The 20,448-nt window shown below is 40.7% G+C and overlaps 1 protein-coding gene across 1 annotated transcript in view; it reads right to left on the reverse strand.

The window, feature by feature from the left end:
• The window catches only part of LOC126383256 (vasoactive intestinal polypeptide receptor 2-like), a 94,628-nt gene that overhangs the window by 41,658 nt on the left and 32,522 nt on the right, over positions 1–20,448 (reverse strand). The window contains exons 3-4 of the mRNA XM_050033762.1: positions 12,614–12,727; positions 4,197–4,288 (exon numbers count right to left, since the gene is read on the reverse strand). Of these exons, the coding sequence (XP_049889719.1) occupies positions 4,197–4,288; positions 12,614–12,727 (206 nt within the window). The remainder of the gene's footprint in view (positions 1–4,196; positions 4,289–12,613; positions 12,728–20,448) is intronic.

A 20,448-nucleotide genomic window follows, 5' to 3' on the forward strand; every position in this document is an offset into this window, starting at 1 on the left:
GCTGCTTGTTCTCGCAATATTTCGGCTGCGCTTTGGAAAGCAGAGCTACATGGTAAACAAACATGGCAGCACACCGGTAAGGTAAGACAACACGTTTACATGTCGTTTTCTATATGTTCTCTGACATTTATCCTAACGATATGAGGCGGTCTTTGTGGAAAAAAGCTTGTTCAGTGGACTAACTTTGCACTTGAAGGTTGCCCGTTCACTTATGTTTTAACAGGTCTGACGCTGTATCTAGGCTAACAGCTAACATGCTAACTATTATTTCTATGTCACTAGTCACTTGAAACAAATTTAGGACGATAGGAGACGGGTTGAAATAAACCGAAATTTCCCTTTAATAACATTTAAACGGGTGAGTTATATAAAAAAACATGTTTATTTCTGCTGTAAATTTTGGCATTTTTAACACGGGAGTCTATGGGGACTGACATGCTCTTGGGGCCAGCCTGAGTGGGCATTCAAGGAACTGCAGATTTTCTGTTTTACAAACAGTAGCCAGAAATTGCTGGCTACTGTTTGTATAAAGAATCGCAAGCGAAAGTAAAGTCAACCACAGATTCACACCTGACTCTGTTTTGGAATGATCTTTGTCCAACTGTCATTTCGCCTCACTATATTTGCCTTTTTTCGGTGCTGTGATTTTCTCAGCTATCTCTTGGATGTGTGCTGCTTATGGTCTGGTGCATGACGCCTACCCTTTTCCCCCTGACTTCACCTGAGCGCTGCGCCCAGGAATGTCCGAATACAACAAAATTAGAAGAAAATACAACAATACAGGCAGAAGGCAGAGTCTCTGCAGATAAATACACTGCCACACACTTCTAATGGGTCATAAGTTATGATTGAGAGGGATAACCTCTGTATGAATCTCTACATTGTTTTTTGTTCTTTTAGAAAAAAGTCCTGCATAGTATGTTAAGTTTTTGTTTCTGTTAATTCTTCAGTTACTTGTGGTTTATTCTATGAACTATGTTAATTGTTAAGAAGTCATTACATCTTGACAGTTCAAAAATACCCTGTCTGCTGCTCTAAGATGAAAGTTGTCATTTTGTCACTTTTAAACCTTCAGCAGTAAACGAAAAGAACATTTGTTTTGAATTGCCTTCCTTTACAGCATGAAGCTCCTTTGATTTCAGGTCAACTAATCCACTTATCAACAGAGCAGCGAGACGTCTGTCCAAGCAGTTTCTTATTTCGTTTCCTTTTGTCTGAATTTTAAAAGCTTAAGTTCATTCATGTTTTGGCCTTTGAACCTTTCACACGGCTGTTGAAGGCTTTCAGTAATACATGAGGAGTCTGCGAGAAATAAATGCATAGTTTCTTCCTTTGTCCTGAAAAATGCAACGGCTGAAGGTGGACCACTTTGATCTGACAGATGTGGAATATTATTCAGGATGTTTCAGGTGAATTGTATTGCGAGGAGAGCGAGACCGGATAAAGAAAAGCAGATAAAGATGAGAAAGATGGAAAGAGAAAGTAAAAGAGACCCAAGAGTGAGACATGAGGAGACAGAGGAGAGATGGTGAGACAGTTAGTTTAACAAGCACAATGGGTGATTCAGAATGAACCTCAGCAGTGAAAGGGGAAGGGAGCAGCAATTATCACCGACCAGGCCGAACAAGGACAAACATTCTCCTCACCGAAAACTTTCTCCTGCTTCCCCGAACTGTTTGGGTGTAAGAGGAATCACAGCGCACCCAACAAACTAGACAAAACAACACAAACATGCAAAGTTTGAGTATGGCCCCACAATGTGTATTATAATTTCTGATTATCCTTAGTATGGGGATGTGTGAGACATCGCTATACTTGGGAAGCAATTGAAAAAGCAAAAGCTTGGTTGCAAAGAAAGAGGTTTTTGTATAATGATTGTTTCAGCAGTATTTAAATTGTTATTTTTCACTGTGTAGTTAAAATCCCAGGCGTTTTTTTCAACCTGAATATCACTAAACCAGTGTTTACCTGCATGTTTGAAATCTAAACTGCAAGTGTCAGGTGTCAAGTGTCAAGATTTTGATATTTAAAGATGCTGGTAGGCAGATGTTGTAACCTTAGGACAGACCCAGTCTATCTGTTTCCCCCTGCTTTCACTCTTTACACTAAGCTAAGCATCTCCTGGTGGCTTTAGCTTCTTATTTACCGTACACTGGAGTGAGATATGAGAGCGGTGTCAGTCTCCTCATCTTGCTTTCGGCAAGAAAGCAAAGAGGGGCTTTGAGTTGCCAAACAATAACCATAGAAATGTTAATAATGCTTTTGTTGCCACAGGAAAACAAATCAATCATGCTGACAATGAACATTTTGCAGATATGTTCAGTATTAAATAAATATTGGGTTGTGATGTCACTATGCTGATAAAAGAATCTAATCCAGCATTCCATTTGTTTAAAAATACATTTGCTGCTGTCTGTTTCATGTCTGAATAAGCACTGAACATTTCCGTACCACTTCAATGCCGCACAAGTCTGAATAAAATGCTGCCAGATTAACATATGGACCGCAGCAGCACACAAGTTTAACATGCAGAGAGTGTGGGAGAGAGAAATATGTCTTCTAAGACAACTTGTAATAAATCCATCTCATTTTGTGGAGGAGATTGCTATCAGATCAGTTCAACTATTCTTCTCTCATGGTGTGGTCCGGACAGAAGATGAACAATCTCTTCCTACAGTTTTAATTTTCATTCATGTCTAACTGCATGGATAAATAAAAGAATATCCACCAAAAATGCTTTCCATACAGAATGTGAGCTGATAGGAATTAAACGAGAGTGCCAACTGAATGTCCAGTCATTCAGTGCTTGTGCAAGTCAGGCATAATAAAATATGCAGCAGGCTTCGCTCTCTGATGTTGTTAAATGATTCATTTGATGTGGAAACGTATTCACTGTGAGAGGAGGGGTCGCACTGGTCATTAAAAAAATCATGTTTGAAAAAGGCTTCAGTGATATATAAACATATTTTTGTTGTCACTACATATGTAATCGATCTATCACTCAACGTATGGTTTACTAATAGGGATGGGTCACGATTTTCGAATTTCGAATAGTCGTTTTATTTTTGAAAAATCGATTTTTTAATGCGACTATTACTATTCGCCGTCTTATTTTATTTGACATTCAATTCAGCTCCTAACCGCACGAGGGCAGTATAGGATTGCTACAGCGGTGTGAGATGGGCTACCAGCTAGTTTGATGCTCTTCTACAAACAGGAGAAACATGCAGAGACTACAGGCCCGAACATACTCGGGCGTACTATAAGCGGAACGGACTCTGCGAGGAATGTCCGCAGTCATTCGGGCTTCCATAGTCGAGCGCACTTCCGTGTTGTAGTTTCCTGTAAAAATGTCCGTGAAAAATCCCCATGATGTGAAAAATACATGCCGAGCAGTCACTGGTGCGCAGAGTGGAGTCCGTGCGGTCATAAAATCTGAGCTTTGCGCGCTCAGGGCTTGCGGACGTCCGCTTTGAGTCCGCAATTTCGGGGGGGCCGAATAGTTGCCACAACTTTCGAATAGTGTTTTTGCTTGTGCTGCCCATCCCTATTTACTAAAGTGATGTAGCTGACTTGTTTAACCTGTTAACCAATGAGAAGCTTATTAAATGTTTTATTGGTAGTTCTGACCTGAAAATGTCCTGCCCGGATCAAATGCCTGCCGTTATACAGACATTCTGTGACAAAATGAAAACACTTAGTGAAACTAAATTGCTCCTATCCTAGAGCTAATGGTGACCAAGGCAGGGGAGCACACACACATACATGCACATTGCTCACATTTAAACATATATCACTCTTCCGCTGGGCATATTGACCTTTAAAGATGCAGCCCTTTTTCATGTTAATTAACAGCCGACCCTGCGGGCTTCATCAGTTACAGGCCACTAATGGTCCATGATATGTTGCAGCTCCTTTCCCTGCTGCACAGTCACATTTCATTAGTGTTACAACCGTGGTCATATTTTGTTGACAAAGTGTCTTTTTCGTGATTGTGAATGTGGATGTGCGTAAGGTGTCTTTGCATGTATGCAAATTGCTGCGTGCCAGGATGAGGAGACCATTGGTCGGCAGCTCTGACAGGTGATTGTCTCGGTCACCTCTAAACTTTCCATAACAATTAGTGTTCAGGTGACATTTACGGCAATGACGACATAAGGAAAAGCAGAAGACCACTGTGCAGATGTTGGCTGTACCTTATCCTGGCTCGTGTCCGCCCCACACACACTGGTGATGTTTGGGAAAACCTCCGACCATCCTGATGATGTGCAGTTCCTGCTAATGTTACCTGTGAGAGACAAATAAATGCAGTACATTATCTCCACTCTTCACCTCCACACTAACTGATGGCCTCTGTTTCTAAACCTATGATGTGAGAGAATAAAAACAGACACAAGACCAATAACCAAAGGTGTAGGCCAGGTGTAAAGCTTGGTAGGGACACAAGGGTGGGCTGGGCATCGTGAAAGAGGTATGAAAGAAGAAATACAAGGTTCTGAAATGTATATGTAACAAAAACAACATGTCCTCTGAACCATGACGTTTAAGGATGAACCTTGAACTTGAACTTTGAACCTCCTGTTATACCTTTCTTTTTGGAATTTATAGCCAGGTGAATTCTTTATTTTGAACATAAGGGTAATTTGTAATGGTGTACACAAGAACACACACACACACACACACACAAATCATTCAAAATCATAGGAACCAAGTCAAATGATATAATATCTAGATTCAGTCTAGTCCAATGGTCCTTGTTTCAGAAACATAAACTAATAAATGTTATGTCTAAGAAATGTTTGGCTGTAACTATATATGTGGGTGAGACTGAGAATATTGGAATTGGTTTGAGTCCCCTGTACCTGACGAAAAGCCACTTTGGGTTTAAACAGTGTAATTTTCATTATGCAATAAAGAAAAAAATACATTTGTAGCAGTGGACTGTGTCGTGACTCGTGTGTCTTTTGGGATATTTCAGAGTCGCTGATTTTTTTTTTTTTTACAACTGGACAAGGTAGGACATTCCATGGATATTCAGTGTATTTTGAATAGTAGAGTAACAAAGTGTTACTCAAAACACCCCATGGTAAAGTGAAGCTCAGTATCATCCGGTGTGAATTCAAATGAGCGCTACGTCCAGAAGGCAGTCAGCTCCTGAGGGACATTTTCTGGGTGTCCCAATGCCAAAATTGCTGCAGTGCACTGGAAGTTGATCCCTCATGGAAATTCCCAGCATGCTGTGTAAAAAGCAAGAAGCATCTCTTGTTTACTGACTGGAAATAACATCACCGCGCTTCTGCCTCACTACACTCTTAACAAACCCTCTTCACAGTGTCACAGCAAGGTAAACACAGCTGAAGATAAGATAAGTTTTTAATGGCTAACAGTGATTTATATGTGGGTGTGCCAGCAGTAATGTTAACACTGTTACCAGAGCAGTACTGAGCTGTGTAAACCCTGTTGTGACATCCCATAGGAAGCAAAACAGCAAAATGTCTGCCCAGAACTTTCTACAGCATCGAGTGACAAAGCTTTAGAAGACGTGGATTCTGGAAGTATTTGTCAAGTCTTGAATGTAACAGCATGGGGGTTTTCCTGATAATTACACAGTATATAACTTTATGGAAGATCATGACAAACACAGGCTGTTTTAATGCACTATTGGTACGCTTTTCTAGAAAAAGTAATGCACCAAAATTCATAAATATCCAGTTATTTACATAACAACCACATATTTAGGAAGGCTATGATCATGTGATGAACGTGCTGACAGGAGTAAAAAAGGAAGCAGTCCTGTAAGGAGGCAGGTTTGAGTGGTGGATGGGTCGCAAAATGCAAGAATTGCCCCCAGAGGACTTTCCCCAGGAAACTGGTGTTCGGAACCATGCAAACTTGGTGGTAGTGTGGCCGAGTGGTCTAAGGCATGGGATTTAAGCCCCAGTCTCTATGGAGACATGGGTTCAAAACCCACCATTGCCATCCTTTGTCTGTAGATTCTTGGAATATCTCTCACCAGTATTGTGGCTGGAAACTGAGAAACCTTTCTAGGTGTCTTGTTTCAACAAAAACGTTCTTTAGCTTCTTTGGCCCTCCATTATCAGCAAACACAACAGTATTTCATGCTCAGTGACTGGAGGTATCTTACTAGGATACACCTTGGGAGACATAGTCTCCCTTCAGTTTTCATGTTCAGAGGCTTGTACCTTGGACATTTTGTGAAAGAACTGGATATTTTCAGGCTGTTAGTATGTACTGTTCATTTGTATACCTACAAAAAGTAATGCACCACAATTTGTATATAACCCATGTAATCATGGGCCAGTAATTCGTATACTACCCATGTAATCACAAAGGCAGCAATAACAAAACCAATGCACTGGGGAAGTAACCTAAAGAAGCAAGTTGTATGAAGAACTAGAGTCTGGTGTTCATGACCTGTGTGAAACCAAGTGAACTTTGAGTTATATTAGGTATGTTGTCACCATGTTACTTTACCTAAACCTAAACTACATAAATTTACGTTAAGTACGTAATGTGCGACGCCCAACCATGATTGTTTTCCTAAACCCAATCTAAGTAACTTTACATTCTTAAACCTAACCTACATAACATACCATTCCTAAACGTAATCTATGTAACTTCACGTTCCTAAACTAAATCTACGTAATTTAATAAAGTATATAAAATTAAAAATTTAAAAAAAAATTTACATTCCTAAACCTAATCTATGTATCTTTACATTCCTAACCCTAACCTACATAACTTAACATTTCTAAACCTAATCTACGTAACTTTATATCTCTAAACCTAGTCTATGTAATTTTTCATTCCTAAACCAAACCTACGTAACTTTACATTTTTTAAATCTAATCTTCGTAACTTTAGATTCCTAAGCCTAAACTACGTAACTCTATATTCCTAAACCTAACCTTGGTAACTTTATGTTAAGTATGTGAAATGACCACACATTCTCACTCCAACCTTGTCACATATTGACGTTTGGTCATGGATATTCATGTCCACATTAGTGTTGTCACGGTACCAAAATTGGGACCCACGATACGATACCAGTGAAAGTATCACGGTTCTGAGTAGTATCACGATACCACAGCAAAAATGAGGCAGATGTGCCTTTTGTCATTTATAAAAAGATGAATCACTTTTCTATAATACATCAATGATATTTCAATGGAATAAATTACTTATGGACTTATTCATACTTCAAAAACAGCATCAATCAGTGATTAACATAGGGGGGGTCAAAATAAAATAAATAAATGAAATAAAAATCAACCAGCCACCCTCCTCCCCTGACAAGTTAAGAACAGTCCCTTAAGTACGGTGAGGTTTGTGGACCGTTACCTGCCACAAAGAGAGAAACGTGAAAAAGCTTGTTTCTCCTCTGACATGACACATATACCTGTGTGCCGCCATAGCTCGGCTGTTCAGGTACTTTTGGGCAGTCATGACACCAACAAAGATAAATTATTGGACCTGGAGCCGGGCTTCTCAGTCGCCCGTAAGCCGTAATCTTGTGCCGCGGAGCAGTATGGCCGCTGTATTTGACCGCCGTATTCCTGTCTGTGACCCCCATTCAACCCACAACTGGCAGGATTCGCCTTTCGTTTCTGCTGCTGGTTGAAATCTGTACTCTCACAGCATGCTCCTGAAAGACTTCTTTTGCTCACACAAAACTATTTTTAGTCGCAAATGCGAGTAAAATGCTCGCACCGTAGAGCTCTGTGGAAAACAAATCACTGTAGCATATATAAACAAATCTAGCCTACAAGTAAAAAGAAATAAATAATAACTTTCACTGCTCAAAGATACTCAATAGCTCAGCTAATACCTGAAATGTCACTGCAAAACAAACCACTACAGCAGCATATTGAGTGCCAAGTGGCCAGCACGCGCCGTTATTGGACGGCGCATGGACACTCACCCTCTTGCGATTGGATTTTGAACTTATCCCACAGTAGTGGTGCCGTGAGGTATCGTAGTACTATGGTACTCCAACATTATGGTATCATATGTACCGTGGTGTTTAAGTACCGCTGTCTACCGTTGGTACTAGTATACTGTGCAACACTAGTCCACATACAACATTGCAAGGTACCCTGGGTGTGTTGGTTGACGTAATAGGACACCGTGTCAAGTTCTGCCTGTTACATCCATTGTCTTCTTTTCAAAATGCACTTCGTTTTCAAAATAAATGCAATATGTAGGTACAACACCGCAAATTGACATTTGCGTGGTTAGGTCTAGGCAAAAAAATCATGTGGTTAGGTGTAGGAAAAAAGAACAGGGTTTGGCTCTAGAAATTTATGGGATGTGAACATGGCTCTCTCGGGTAAAAGTCGGTGTTTGTTGTCTTGATAAGCCCCAACTGTCAGTCAACTACTATATTTTATGAAGCAAATCAAAAGGACTTTTACTCCCAGAACCTTGCATGTCCAAATAAACTTCTTCCATTTGCCACCTAACCCTATGAATAAACTATATGTTGTTCATGTAAGGTAATTATCACATCCAATGTTAAACTAAATCAGAACCATAACCGTTCTGAAGAGCTGTAACACGTTCCTACAGTTTGTGTTGTTTCTTAGTGGGAATGGCAATACCCTTTCACATTTCATGATATTTTATGTTAATTTGCAGAAACTATTGCTGAGTAAAGCTAAATAAAATAAAACCTAGAGTTGGAGGCAATTTTTGAATACATTGCATTGATTTGGGGAAAAAAACAGCCAATAAGCTTAATTTGTGTCAAATGTTGTGTCTGCCTTTGGAAAAAAATATCTAATTATTTTCTTGTTTTCTCAGCACTTTGAAACAAAATAACGACATCCAATAACTTCAGGATGCCTTCTGTTCAGGATCCTGCTGATACTACAGCTTCATCTTTCATAATGAGTACTTTACCATTTCTGTGAAATGGACTAACTTTAGGGGGTTTGGATAGCTCCCAGCCAGGGAAGCATCACAGTAAACTTTGGCTCTAAACAAGCTGCTGGGCGCTTACATAATGTTTAGTCATCAATGTAAATCAGAGCATGGCCTCGGAGTGGAAATCCAAACTGCCATCTGGTCACTGGCTGGAAAAAAAAAAATTGATGGATTCAGCAGGGAATCCACTGAACACAGTCACAGAAACACACTGAGCAGAGGGAGAAATGAGGACAGAAAGCCTCATCAGTTTAAATACTAAAACCAGCAACTCGCTGTAACATGCACCACAATAATCTTTTAAATAAAGCCTGGGTTAGGGTAATGAACAATTTTATCCTACAAAGGGATTATAACAGTATGCTTTGATAATATGAGAAAATTCTGATACACAATAATTTAATCCTATATGACTAATGTAAAAAAGAGGGGATTTCAAAGCTTGACAACAAGATAGAGGGCTAAGAAGCCACGGAGGAACATCCTGAATCCTGAACAAAAATACATTTTGAATCAGTACCTCTCAGTATCGGCCGCGAGACTTGCACAAATAAGACAAAAAGAAACTGTCATTCAATTCATAGCAACTTCAAAAGGGTGAAATGAACCCTCAACCCAATCACCAGAAAAAATGGTGGCACTGAACAATAAAGCAGCGACGTCTTGGTAAAACACAACTGCTTTAATGGCGCTATCCCTGTTGGAAACACAGTAACAGGTCGTTCTAGGGATGGGTCACGATTTTCGAATTTCGAATAGTCGTTTTATTTTTGAAAAATCGATTTTTTAATGCGACTATTACTATTCGCCGTCTTATTTCCCCCCTTTATTTGACATGCAATTCAGCTCCTAACCGCACGAGGGCAGTCTAGGATTGCTACAGCGGTGTGAGATGGGCTACCAGCTAGTTTGATGCTCTTCTACAAACAGGAGAAACATGCAGAGACTACTACTCCGTGAGGAATGTCTGCAGTCATTCGGGCTTTCATTTTCGAAAAATTGTCGAATAGTTGCCACGATTTTTGAATAGTGTTTTTGCTTGTGTTGCCCATCCCTATAAAACACCCAAGTCTGGTGTCTAAAAAGCCACTGGAAACACTGCAATGACTCACTACTAAATCACAACAGGTATTGTTGTTTCTTGGTCTTGAACAGTGGTCTGCTTAGCGGGCGGCTCGGTGACCTGTTATTAGGCATGTGCCGGTTACCGGCGTCACAGTTTACCACGGTAAAAGAATGCCACGGTGTCACTAACCGCCCATTTTGCGCTCCGACGGTAAAGGCCGACGGTGTAACCTACGCTACGTTTCATAAATGGGACCTTCAGGAACTCAAAACTCCGAAATAACTCTGTGCCAGTCGTATATTTTAACTGGCACACACTCTGAAATCATGCATGTGCAGCCGCTGCAGTCAGCACAATTATTGGGGGGGCAGCCTCAGTCAGTCAGTCAGTACGTCAGTAATCAGTGTAAATCCACTCACGTGCAAACTGCAAACATGGCTGGAGGAGGCAAAACTGAACTTTTCCCACCGGCGAAAAGGACGAAGGTCGGTGGTGTGGGACCATTTAGGCTATCAGAAGAACCCCCAGCGCCAAGGCAAAGACCCACTCCTCCCGTGCTGGGCTCCAGTTCCCAGTCGGCTGTGTTCACAGGCTGCTGTGCAAAGGAAACTGTGCGGAGCGTGTCAGTGCCGGTGCCCCCATCTACCTGGCGGCTGTGCTGGAGTATCTGACCGCTGAGATCCTGGAATTGGCTGGAAACAACAAGAGCCGTATCATCCCTCGTCACCGGCAGCTGGCTGTCCGCAATGACGAGGAGCTCAACAAGCTGCTGGGCGGAGTGACCATCGTGAAGTTAAAAAACGGCTCTATTACTTTTAACGGGTCTATATTACACATTTAAACAACTGGTGTGATGATGCGTTGCATTGACAGGAGATGCCTGGTACGTGCTGTCGCTTATGAACAGTCAAACGAATATTAGCCTACCGTTTTAAAGTGTAGAGCACGAAAATAGGACGACGCCTGTTTTTTTATTATTATTATTATTATTATTATTATTATTATTATTACCGCGGTAATACCGATTACCGTGGTATTTTTGCCCACGGTTATCATACCGTCAAAATCTCATGCCGGCACATGCCTACCTGTTATACACTATCCCCTCCACCTCCCGTTGACAAAGTCAGCTCATATACTGCATCACTTTTGATACGTTGATATTTGAGGTTTGCAAAAACCTTAGGTGGGCTGAGACTGCACTGCCACCCAAACAGTCCAACTCACATAGACCAGCACTAATAGCCACATGCAGTTACAGTGGGCGTCTTCAGAGAAATGTTCATAACTAAAGTGCACTAATAAGGGGTGTCATGCCCAGCATTATCCCAAATGAGATTTCTCTCTGTCACATTTAAATTCCTTGCCTGAATCTTTAAGAATTCCCTCTGCGCCTCACCGGTCAAATTTGCGTTTTCTTTTTCTCTCTGCTATTGTTCTGCCTACAATAATCTCGGCACAAAGGCAACATTTCTAATTTGCTACGTGGATCATTTAATCACATGCAAAAGAAGGGCAAATTGCACTCAGCTGCAAAACTTAATGGGCATGTTTGCCCTATCATATAACAAGCACAGAACCTTTGGTGAACTGGACCTTGAGTCAGGGCAGATATTGGTTCCAAGTGCAACTCATGGTGCTATCAGCAGGTGCAATCCATTCTCTGTGAATTCGCTTGAGGATTTTTTGCATAATCAGATTGTTTGAATATGAACAGAAAGGTGTTGTATTAGTAGCTTTTATATTGTAGGTCTCTAACCTGTTTATGTGTACCACAAGGTCCTTTAAGTAGCTGCCATGGAGCGTTTAACACAAACATCAACGGTTCTCAAACTTTTTATATTTGGGAACATCAGACATCAGATGTGTGTTGTATTGGTAGCCTTTAAATTGTAGGTCTCTATGTCCTGTTTATGTGTAAAATTACTTTTACTATTGTTAATAAAACAATCTGGCAACAAGGTCCGTTTGGTAGCTGTTCTGGAGCTTTTGTTTAAACCACGTGGTCTTTATTAGCTGGGGGAGTTTGTTAGATTGTTTCCCAAGGCACTTTAAAGTCTTCTTGTCCATGCTGGCTAAACGTCATTCTTAACCTTGGAAAAAGCAGTTGAGAAAACAACGAATGAAGACCATTTGATGTGAGCAAAAGCTCCAAGACAGCTACAAAATGGACCTTGTTGTGAGATGGCTGTTTCCCAGGAAGATTAAGAGTGAACTTTGAACCCCATGTTTTACTTTCTTTTCTTTGGTTTTATTTAGGAACATTCAACATTTAGTTTGTGTTTATATCTGGTATTATGGCAGGTCATATAATCCATTATGTCGAGTTGGCAAGTTAAAATGTGTAACACACACACACAGACACAGACACACACACACACACACACACACAAATTGTTTCAACTACTCAACACATGACTGACCAGTCTGAATTTACACTCTTAAATCGTGACGATCAGTTATTCATATTTCAACTTGCCTCTGCTTTTCTTTCATCTCTCTGTTTTGAAATATGTTTCGAAAATTGATATGAAATAAATGAATACAAAATAAACAAAGGAAATGAGTAAATAAGTGCATATAAATAAATACATTGCCTACCATTTCTACCAAATACTGTCTTGAGGACTCGAGGACAGGGGATGGTGACAGTCTCGCCAATCTCAGTTCGCTCCCAGCATGCAATGTTGTCCCACGCTCCTTTGCATCCCAGCTCTGTCAAAAACCAAAAGGTGGCATCATGAGTACATTTCACACAGAAACATAAATGTAAGAGACTGTCCTCTCCTGAAAAACAACAGTATTAGGCAGAGGCTCATAATCGAGGGGGGAGAGTGAGGGGTGGGGGGCTCACGTCCTTCCCCATTGGTGTGGATGAGGACTATGTCCTAAAGGAAACCAAGTTGAGCCATTGCAGAACAGTTGCTGCAACAAACGTTCTTTTTAAGAAGCACACTCCCTTCTGTGCAGCAGAACTGAAAGCACTGCCACCCTCAGCTCATGTCCCAGGTTAAGCTACCCAAAGGTTACCACCAAGCTCTGCTGTGTCACTCCAAAGAGCAAACACCAACTCCTGCTTTGACAGGAGCTTTCTCCACTCCGCTGTAACAACATGGAACAGTCTTCTCCCTGCTGTCATCGAAGGGATCACATCAAGCAGTGTTCATCCCTTTGAGAGGAGACTGAATAAACACATCCTCAGCATGAGACTGCAATCCCAAAGCTCAAGGACTTCAAACAAACACAAATCAGTCTCATTTATATTCCCGAGTAGCTGCAGATCAGTCAGTGATAGGCGTTCTGAATTGTATTCATGAAGCTTGTATCTGCAAAAGCAAAATTTTTAAAAATCTTCATTTTACACACATGTGCTCTCTGAAATCTGTCTACATGAAGTTTTATTTTTGTGCATGTAGCAGATATTAAATTATAGCTGCAGTGTGACGTAAAGCCTGACAGCTTCTCACAAGTATGGTGTGCTTTCACATGACTCACAAGCAGCCTCGTATTCATCATTTGCCAACACTTTACCTAATATGGTGATAGTTTGTAAGAATGTTAATTTTATGACATTTACATCGTGCTCTGGTCTGCAGTGTCTCACAATCTCCGGGTGTTTTCTCTTTTGCATAAAAGACCTGATTAGGAGACGCTGTTTTTACATTTTTAACAGTAATACTACAGACTCACAAATAGAGAGAACAATAAAGAGAAAAGGAGAAATTATCCTTTTAGTGGCATATAAAATATTTTCCATTTAAAAAGCTATTGAGAAATAATTTTGCCAAATGTCTGAATATCAAATCTGCATCAGAGAAAAGCAGTTTCTGTTTGCACTGCAATCATGGATAAAAACAACTGCATTAGTGGATTTTATTTCATACCGAAGAAAAGTCTTAATCTAATGATAGTAAGATGTGAAGTCACCTTTTTTGTTCTTATTTTTTGACATCCCTGGTCTCTGTTATGCGCTAAAGATGCTACCACTGGGAAAACTGAGTTGCACTATTATGTTTGCAGCCCTGTCTCCAAGATATCGTGTTTGCATTTTACTAAATTGTTTTCCCAATTATGTTGTGGTGACAAACATAATTGCTGCTGATGTTTAGAGGCAAGGTTTCTAGACTTGCTAGACTCACAGGAACAGGTCAAGGTGGATGCTGGGTGTAGACAGTGCAAGACTTTGACAGCAGAGATGTTGTGTTTTGCATCCTGAGTCCTGTTTGTGGTGAGGCTTAGGAAAGAAATACACTTTGTTTAAGGTCAGGGAGAGATTGTCGTTTTGGTTAAATGTTAGTAGACATGTTGTGTCTCCTGCTTCAAGTCCCTGTGGACTTTCTCTGTATTAAACCAAGACCACAATCTTTACCTAATCCTTCCCTAGAAAGTGTTCCCAGAGGCTAAGGTAACCATAAAAATGAAGGCTATAGTATTAATATCTGTCTACTAAGACAAACTACATTTCCTCATGATGAGCTGTAACTGTCCATTACATTCAAGCCCATGCCAAACACATTCACACAATGCTGACTGTAGACTAAAATAATAGACGTAGCCAGTGTGATTACACCCACTGGTTTGGGGACTCCCATTTTGAAGCCTCAAGGTTGGCATTTATGATGTCACCATCTTGGAATTTTAGAGCCAGAAGTGACCATATTTGGTGGGTGGAGGTAACTCTAACAGTAGCTGCTAGCATGGTTAGTACAGTCATGTACAGCTATGGTTAATTGTGATACTGCTAATAAAAAATTTGCTGGCAAAAAACAGACTTAAAACCATAAAATGTAGCTAAAGGAATATATCCAACTCCTTAGAGGGTCTTTTAGTAAACTGTTACCGGTGCCAGACCTAGGGGAAATCTGGACCGGCAGCAAAGGTTACACAGGCATGGGTGCACTGCATAGTCAATAAGAGCATTGTCTGTGGATTAATAAGGGAGAGAGCCAAAGTTTGCGTCTTCCTCTAGCCCAGGCTCATTTAATATTGAGCTGCGCATGAGCAGAGCACGTACGAGTGATCTCCCTGAGGTATCCACAGTGGCATTAGAGCACCATCTACTGGCATCTTTGAGTACTGACCAGATGTCAAAACGGGGTAAACAGATTAGTTCAAATAATTTACAAAAAATTAGGGGGTATCTGTTTACATAAAAAAAACTTAACATGTGGCATTTCCAACCCACTACAAAACCAAAGGCTAAACAAGATTTTTTAGGCGACCAAAATGTTACAATTACTTTTCAAGAACTGAAAAATCATTGAAATAGCGACAGCTACTGCTATGCCTATACTTTGTGAATCTTTGGTTATGCTAACATTTTCGCTGTGGAACAACTTGTCCGTGGACAGCACTGACCTGTCACTTAATGCAACCATGCCCCTAATTATGTGTAACTTTAAGCCTTAATAACATTTAAACTGGTGTTTTACATACAAAGTGGCCCCTGTACAGTTGTCAAGAAGGGGGAAATTAGCTATAGAGACCCAAACCATGTGTTGCACAAGGCTATAAACATGTTTATTTCTGCTGTAAAGTTGGACATATTAACATGGGAGTGTAAAAGGGATGATCTGCTTTCAGAGCCAGCCTCAAGTGGCCATTCGTTGAATTGCAGTTTTTGGCACTACCGTGTTGACTTTATTTTTCAGCCCCAGAGGTGGCCACTAATGTTCCCTTTTGATATTAAGTGTGTGGGCAGTTTGAAATGAACATAAAAAAGGAAGCATAGCAGGAGCAGCAGCTCTGTATAGTGGAAGCTATTGCAGAAAATAACAAAGACACGTCCAAGAAAAGTTTCTGGAGGGGGGGCTCCAGATGCATTTCAAGGACGGATTGATGGCCGAAAAAGACCTGAGGAGAGTGCTCCTCTGTGCATAGGGGAGACTGCCAGAGGTGGGTGACAAACAACGTTCTGCACTCCAGCTTTGTGTTTCCTTTAAAACATATTGCGCTTTTTCAAATTAGGTGTATATAAAACAAATTTATCAGCAACTTTTAGGGTTGGATGTTTGTTCAGAAACCCCAAATGTTACTGCATGAATTCAGTTGCGGGGCAGCACGGTGGTGCAGTGGCCAGCAGTGGGTTTCTTGTGGGGAGTGGGGGAGTTCGAACCCTTGGGTGGGTGAGCCTTTCTATGTGGAGTTTGCATGTTCTCCCCGTGTCGGCGTAGGTTTACTGCAGGTGCTCCAGTTTTCTCCCACAGTCCAAATACATGCAGGTTAATTTGTGACTCTAAATTGGCCGTAGGTGTGAATGTGAGCGTGTGTCAGCCCTGTGATAGTCTGGCGACCTGTCCAGGGTGTACCCTGCCTCTTGCTCAATGTCAGCTGGAATAGGCTCCAGCCCCCCCGCAACCCCCAACGGGATAGGTTGTTACGGAAAATGAATGAAATGAAATGAATGAAAGTCCAATGCTATTCTTATCTGTTCATACCCAAATAAAATTTGTATTCAGATTCATTCCTACGAGATCTTAAAGCTATAGTGCGTAACTTCTACAGGTCCATAAATATCCGTTTCACCCAAGCCACTACTAGAGGAGATGACACAATGCTGATTAAGCCGATCGGCTCCTCTAACATCTCGCGGTATTTTTCAATATATATCATTTTTAGTATGCGTGTCGACCGGCGACATTCCCGCGCTGGCGTACAGGAAATGCTTCCTCACAACAAGAAGGGAGGGGGAGGAAGAGCGGAGAGTGTCATAGCAAGAGGTAGAGCGCAGGTAGAAAGAGAAAGCAACATGGCGGAGAAGCAGCCGAGACACGGTTCAGAAGTGGATCCTACCACAAAGGCAAGTGTTACTCTGTGTACGGTGTGTGGCAACTGGCGAGTGTTACTCTGTGTACATGGAAGTGCCACCGGCTTATTAGTTGTATTAATGCATTATCCGCTGGGAGGCAACAGAAGTTACGCACTATAGCTTTAAGGATAAAATATTTGGAAACACAAACAGCTTATCTACAACAATTACATACAGCGTCCTGTCCTAAATTGCACAGAAGACATATGAGGATTTAGACACTATCAGCACAGGGACAGGGATATACAAGGGACGGGTGGCCCTGAATGAATACAAAACTCTCACCCACCCTCCAGAAACAAAACAAACAAACTGCCTCCCAAAATAGCTCTTCCAGCTCTTCAACATGAGCCTTAATGGGTGCAAAAGCGCTGATGGCAAACTGAACAGTCAACAAGGCTTTTTAGCAATAGATGAACGGAGACAGTGTGCTTGGTAAAATGTAGCCCTCATCTCCAACATCCCTGCTGAAGGAACACAGCCAGCTACCGAAGCATCAGACTGTGAAGGAGAATAAAACGGCTATAAAAAGCAACCTATTAGTGTCAAGTCAAGAAAAAAAACATAGAGGCGCTTCTATTTTAGCTCCTATAGCTTTTGAGATGTTGTTTTCTATAATACAAACTGCACACAGTTAAAATGACACATTTCAGATGATTAGCTGACGACTTCATTACTTAGAGCAACTTGTAAAACTGAAGGATTGCTGTTTTATCAGGTTACATGAATGCTGAGAGCCGCGCTCCATGTTGCAGAGATCAAACTTGTGACTCTGAGGAGGAAGAGGCAAAAATCATCATCAGTATCTCCGCTCGCTTATACAATTCAGTTGAACAAGAAAGCAGATAAATCTCATCTTCATCCCCCAAATGACAAACACTGCGTCCCAGCCAACATCAGACAAACTGAGATTATTCCATTAACCTCCACTCTGTTGTCTGTTATTGCTGTTCTCCTCTCATTTCTTCTTCTCTTCCTTTATTTTCTACTTTGTTTCCTTTTTCCTTAATCCCTTTATCATTTTGCCTCCATTACTTGCTGTTTGTCCTTTCATTCTGACATTTTCTCTCCTTCTTCTTTCTTTCTTCCTCCTTTTGTGCCTGAATGTCAGAAATGTGACAGGCTAAGGACACAAAATAATTTGTTTCATCGGCTGTCTGCTTTGACCTTCAACGTCCTTAAAATTGAAGCTTATTCTTGTCTTGACCTCACTGTAAATGGAACGAACCAACACTGAGCAGACAGAAGAAAGGCGAGTGGAGGAGTTATGTTAAGAAGAGGGAAAGAAAGAGGAAGATGTGGTGAGGGAATGAGAGATGTAAAGAAGTTGGTACGAAAAGGACACACAAAAATGCAAAGAAAAGAGCGGGAATAATGTTGAGAAGGCAAAAGAGGACATGAGAGGGGAAAGAGTGAGAGAACAGATGTCTTTGGGGTAAAACGCAGATTCGAACTCATCAGTGCATGAAGAAAGGTCCATCTACCCGCTAAGTAATCCATCCTTTTCTCTGTTCGCTTTCACAGAAACACATCAGAGGCAATGAAACACACAGCAGCACACATCTGGAGGGAAATCCTCTTCCTCTGGTTTATGGTCTTCTTTTATTCACTGCAAAGTGAAGGGTGGCTGAGCACTGTGCCCTTTTTCAGCATCGCCCTCCTTCAATTTCATGCAGTTAACAAATGGACTTCTCTTAAATGTGCTGCAGACGGTATTCCATTTCCCCTTCTTCAACTGCAGAGTCTTTTCTTTACCACATCAGATGTTTGGATGGATCTTCGCAGGAAAGTCTCATTTTTCGAAAACATCTCAATTTGATATGTCATGTAGCACCTGTTGTGGCTTCTGACAAACACAACTGGCTGGCGTGAAGTAGTTGGACGACAGTGTGAGATCATGAGTTTGATGCTGATTAAGTGATAAAATCACAGGACTATTAAAAAATTCAATAGGGCAGCCACAAAAAGAACTGTCTTAGCAGTGTATCCTACATATTTACTTATTTATTTATTTATTTATTTATTAAGACCTTTACACAATGTTTTTTTTTTAGTGTGTTTAATTTGCACATTAACATACTTTTTTGAACTCATGTCATGAGAGCTATCACACAGAATGTGAATATTATGCACTGAAAAAGCAGCATAATGTCTTAACCGCAACAAAGTCAATTTTTCCTGTTTTCACACCACAAATACAGGCATTATCCAATCATGGAAAAGACAACAACATGGCGGCCCCGTACTTTCAACTGACCAACACATTCTCAGTCCCAGTCCATCAAATAATGGATCAGTGGCCCTACACATCGAATTATAATGCTCTGGTATCCCCCAGCATTAGTTTTTAACACTCATGGACAGTGTGTTGTTACATGCATTGTGTCTTTTCAAAATAAACTTCTGTTTTCACAGGAAATACGATTTCAACTTGATAAATGCATAGTCTCTTTTCAAAATAAACTTAAAACTTAGGTTAAAAAAAAAAGGATGTTTTTAGGTTTACTTCCTCAGGTTTAGGCAACAAAAGTACGTTGCTGGGTTTAAAAAAACATCATGGTTTGGCTTAAAATAAGTACATTTGTTATTAAAATAATGTAATGTTACATGACATACATTATATACATCACTAACATATTATGCAATACATATTAGCACACTATGTTGTAATTAAAATAACTGATGCCAAGAGCCATTGATGCAACTACTGAGCATATGTATTTAACAAGTTGGGCCCGTGTTACTTTGACAAATGTAGCACAACCAGATCCACTCTTTCCATTCTTACCTTTTACAATAAAAGCCCTAAGCGTACACATCGCATAACTGTTTAGCAGAGGGAATTCAAATTCACTCAGAGCATTAAGGCAAAATTAAAGTTGGGGAAATAGCCAGCAGCTTATTCTATACAATAACTTACCTTAGAGAGACTATGGGTCACTAAGATCCCAGTAGTTGGTCCTTTGCCTCCTCAGATGCGGCACTAGCATCCAGAACCTCGAACTGTCATATTTTTTCTGTTTTTGAGGATAAGCTGGTGCAAATCTATTTTTATTAAACAAGTGTTGCAACTGTGGCAATTTAGCATTGCTGCTGATATGGTCTTAATGCAGTATTAAGCATTTTCGTGTTGTTTTAATTTGTTCTCACCCCCTGTGTGAAAGCCTTTGGGCCTATGCATTGATGGGACTGGCTCTGACATGTAAAAAAACATATATTAACACTGTTGTTCTGGACTTGATCTACTGTGTCATGACTTGTGCCTCATTTTCATATCACATGATCTTCATCAGCAGATTACATTTGCTTTAGCTCATTTTAAATGTTTAGATTGTCATTTTATCTTTCTGCGCATGTTGGCTTAAAAACTTTTAAGGTTCATTCTTGGCCTTAAAAACAGCAGATGACAAAACAATCTCACCGCAACATCCTTTGACACAACTGACCAAAGCCTCACACTACAAAAACAGTTTCTTCCCAACTGCAGCTGGCTGGCCTCATGAACAAGGCCAGGGCTCCTGACTGACACTGTCACTTATCCCCTCCATACACGTGACACGTTACATTAATGTGATGCCTCTATGTGTCTCTATGTATTTCATTAGCACACATCTTCTGGACTATTGTC

Source organism: Epinephelus moara, chromosome 21 (genome assembly GCF_006386435.1).
Source record: "Epinephelus moara isolate mb chromosome 21, YSFRI_EMoa_1.0, whole genome shotgun sequence".
Classification (NCBI taxonomy): domain Eukaryota; kingdom Metazoa; phylum Chordata; class Actinopteri; order Perciformes; family Serranidae; genus Epinephelus; species Epinephelus moara.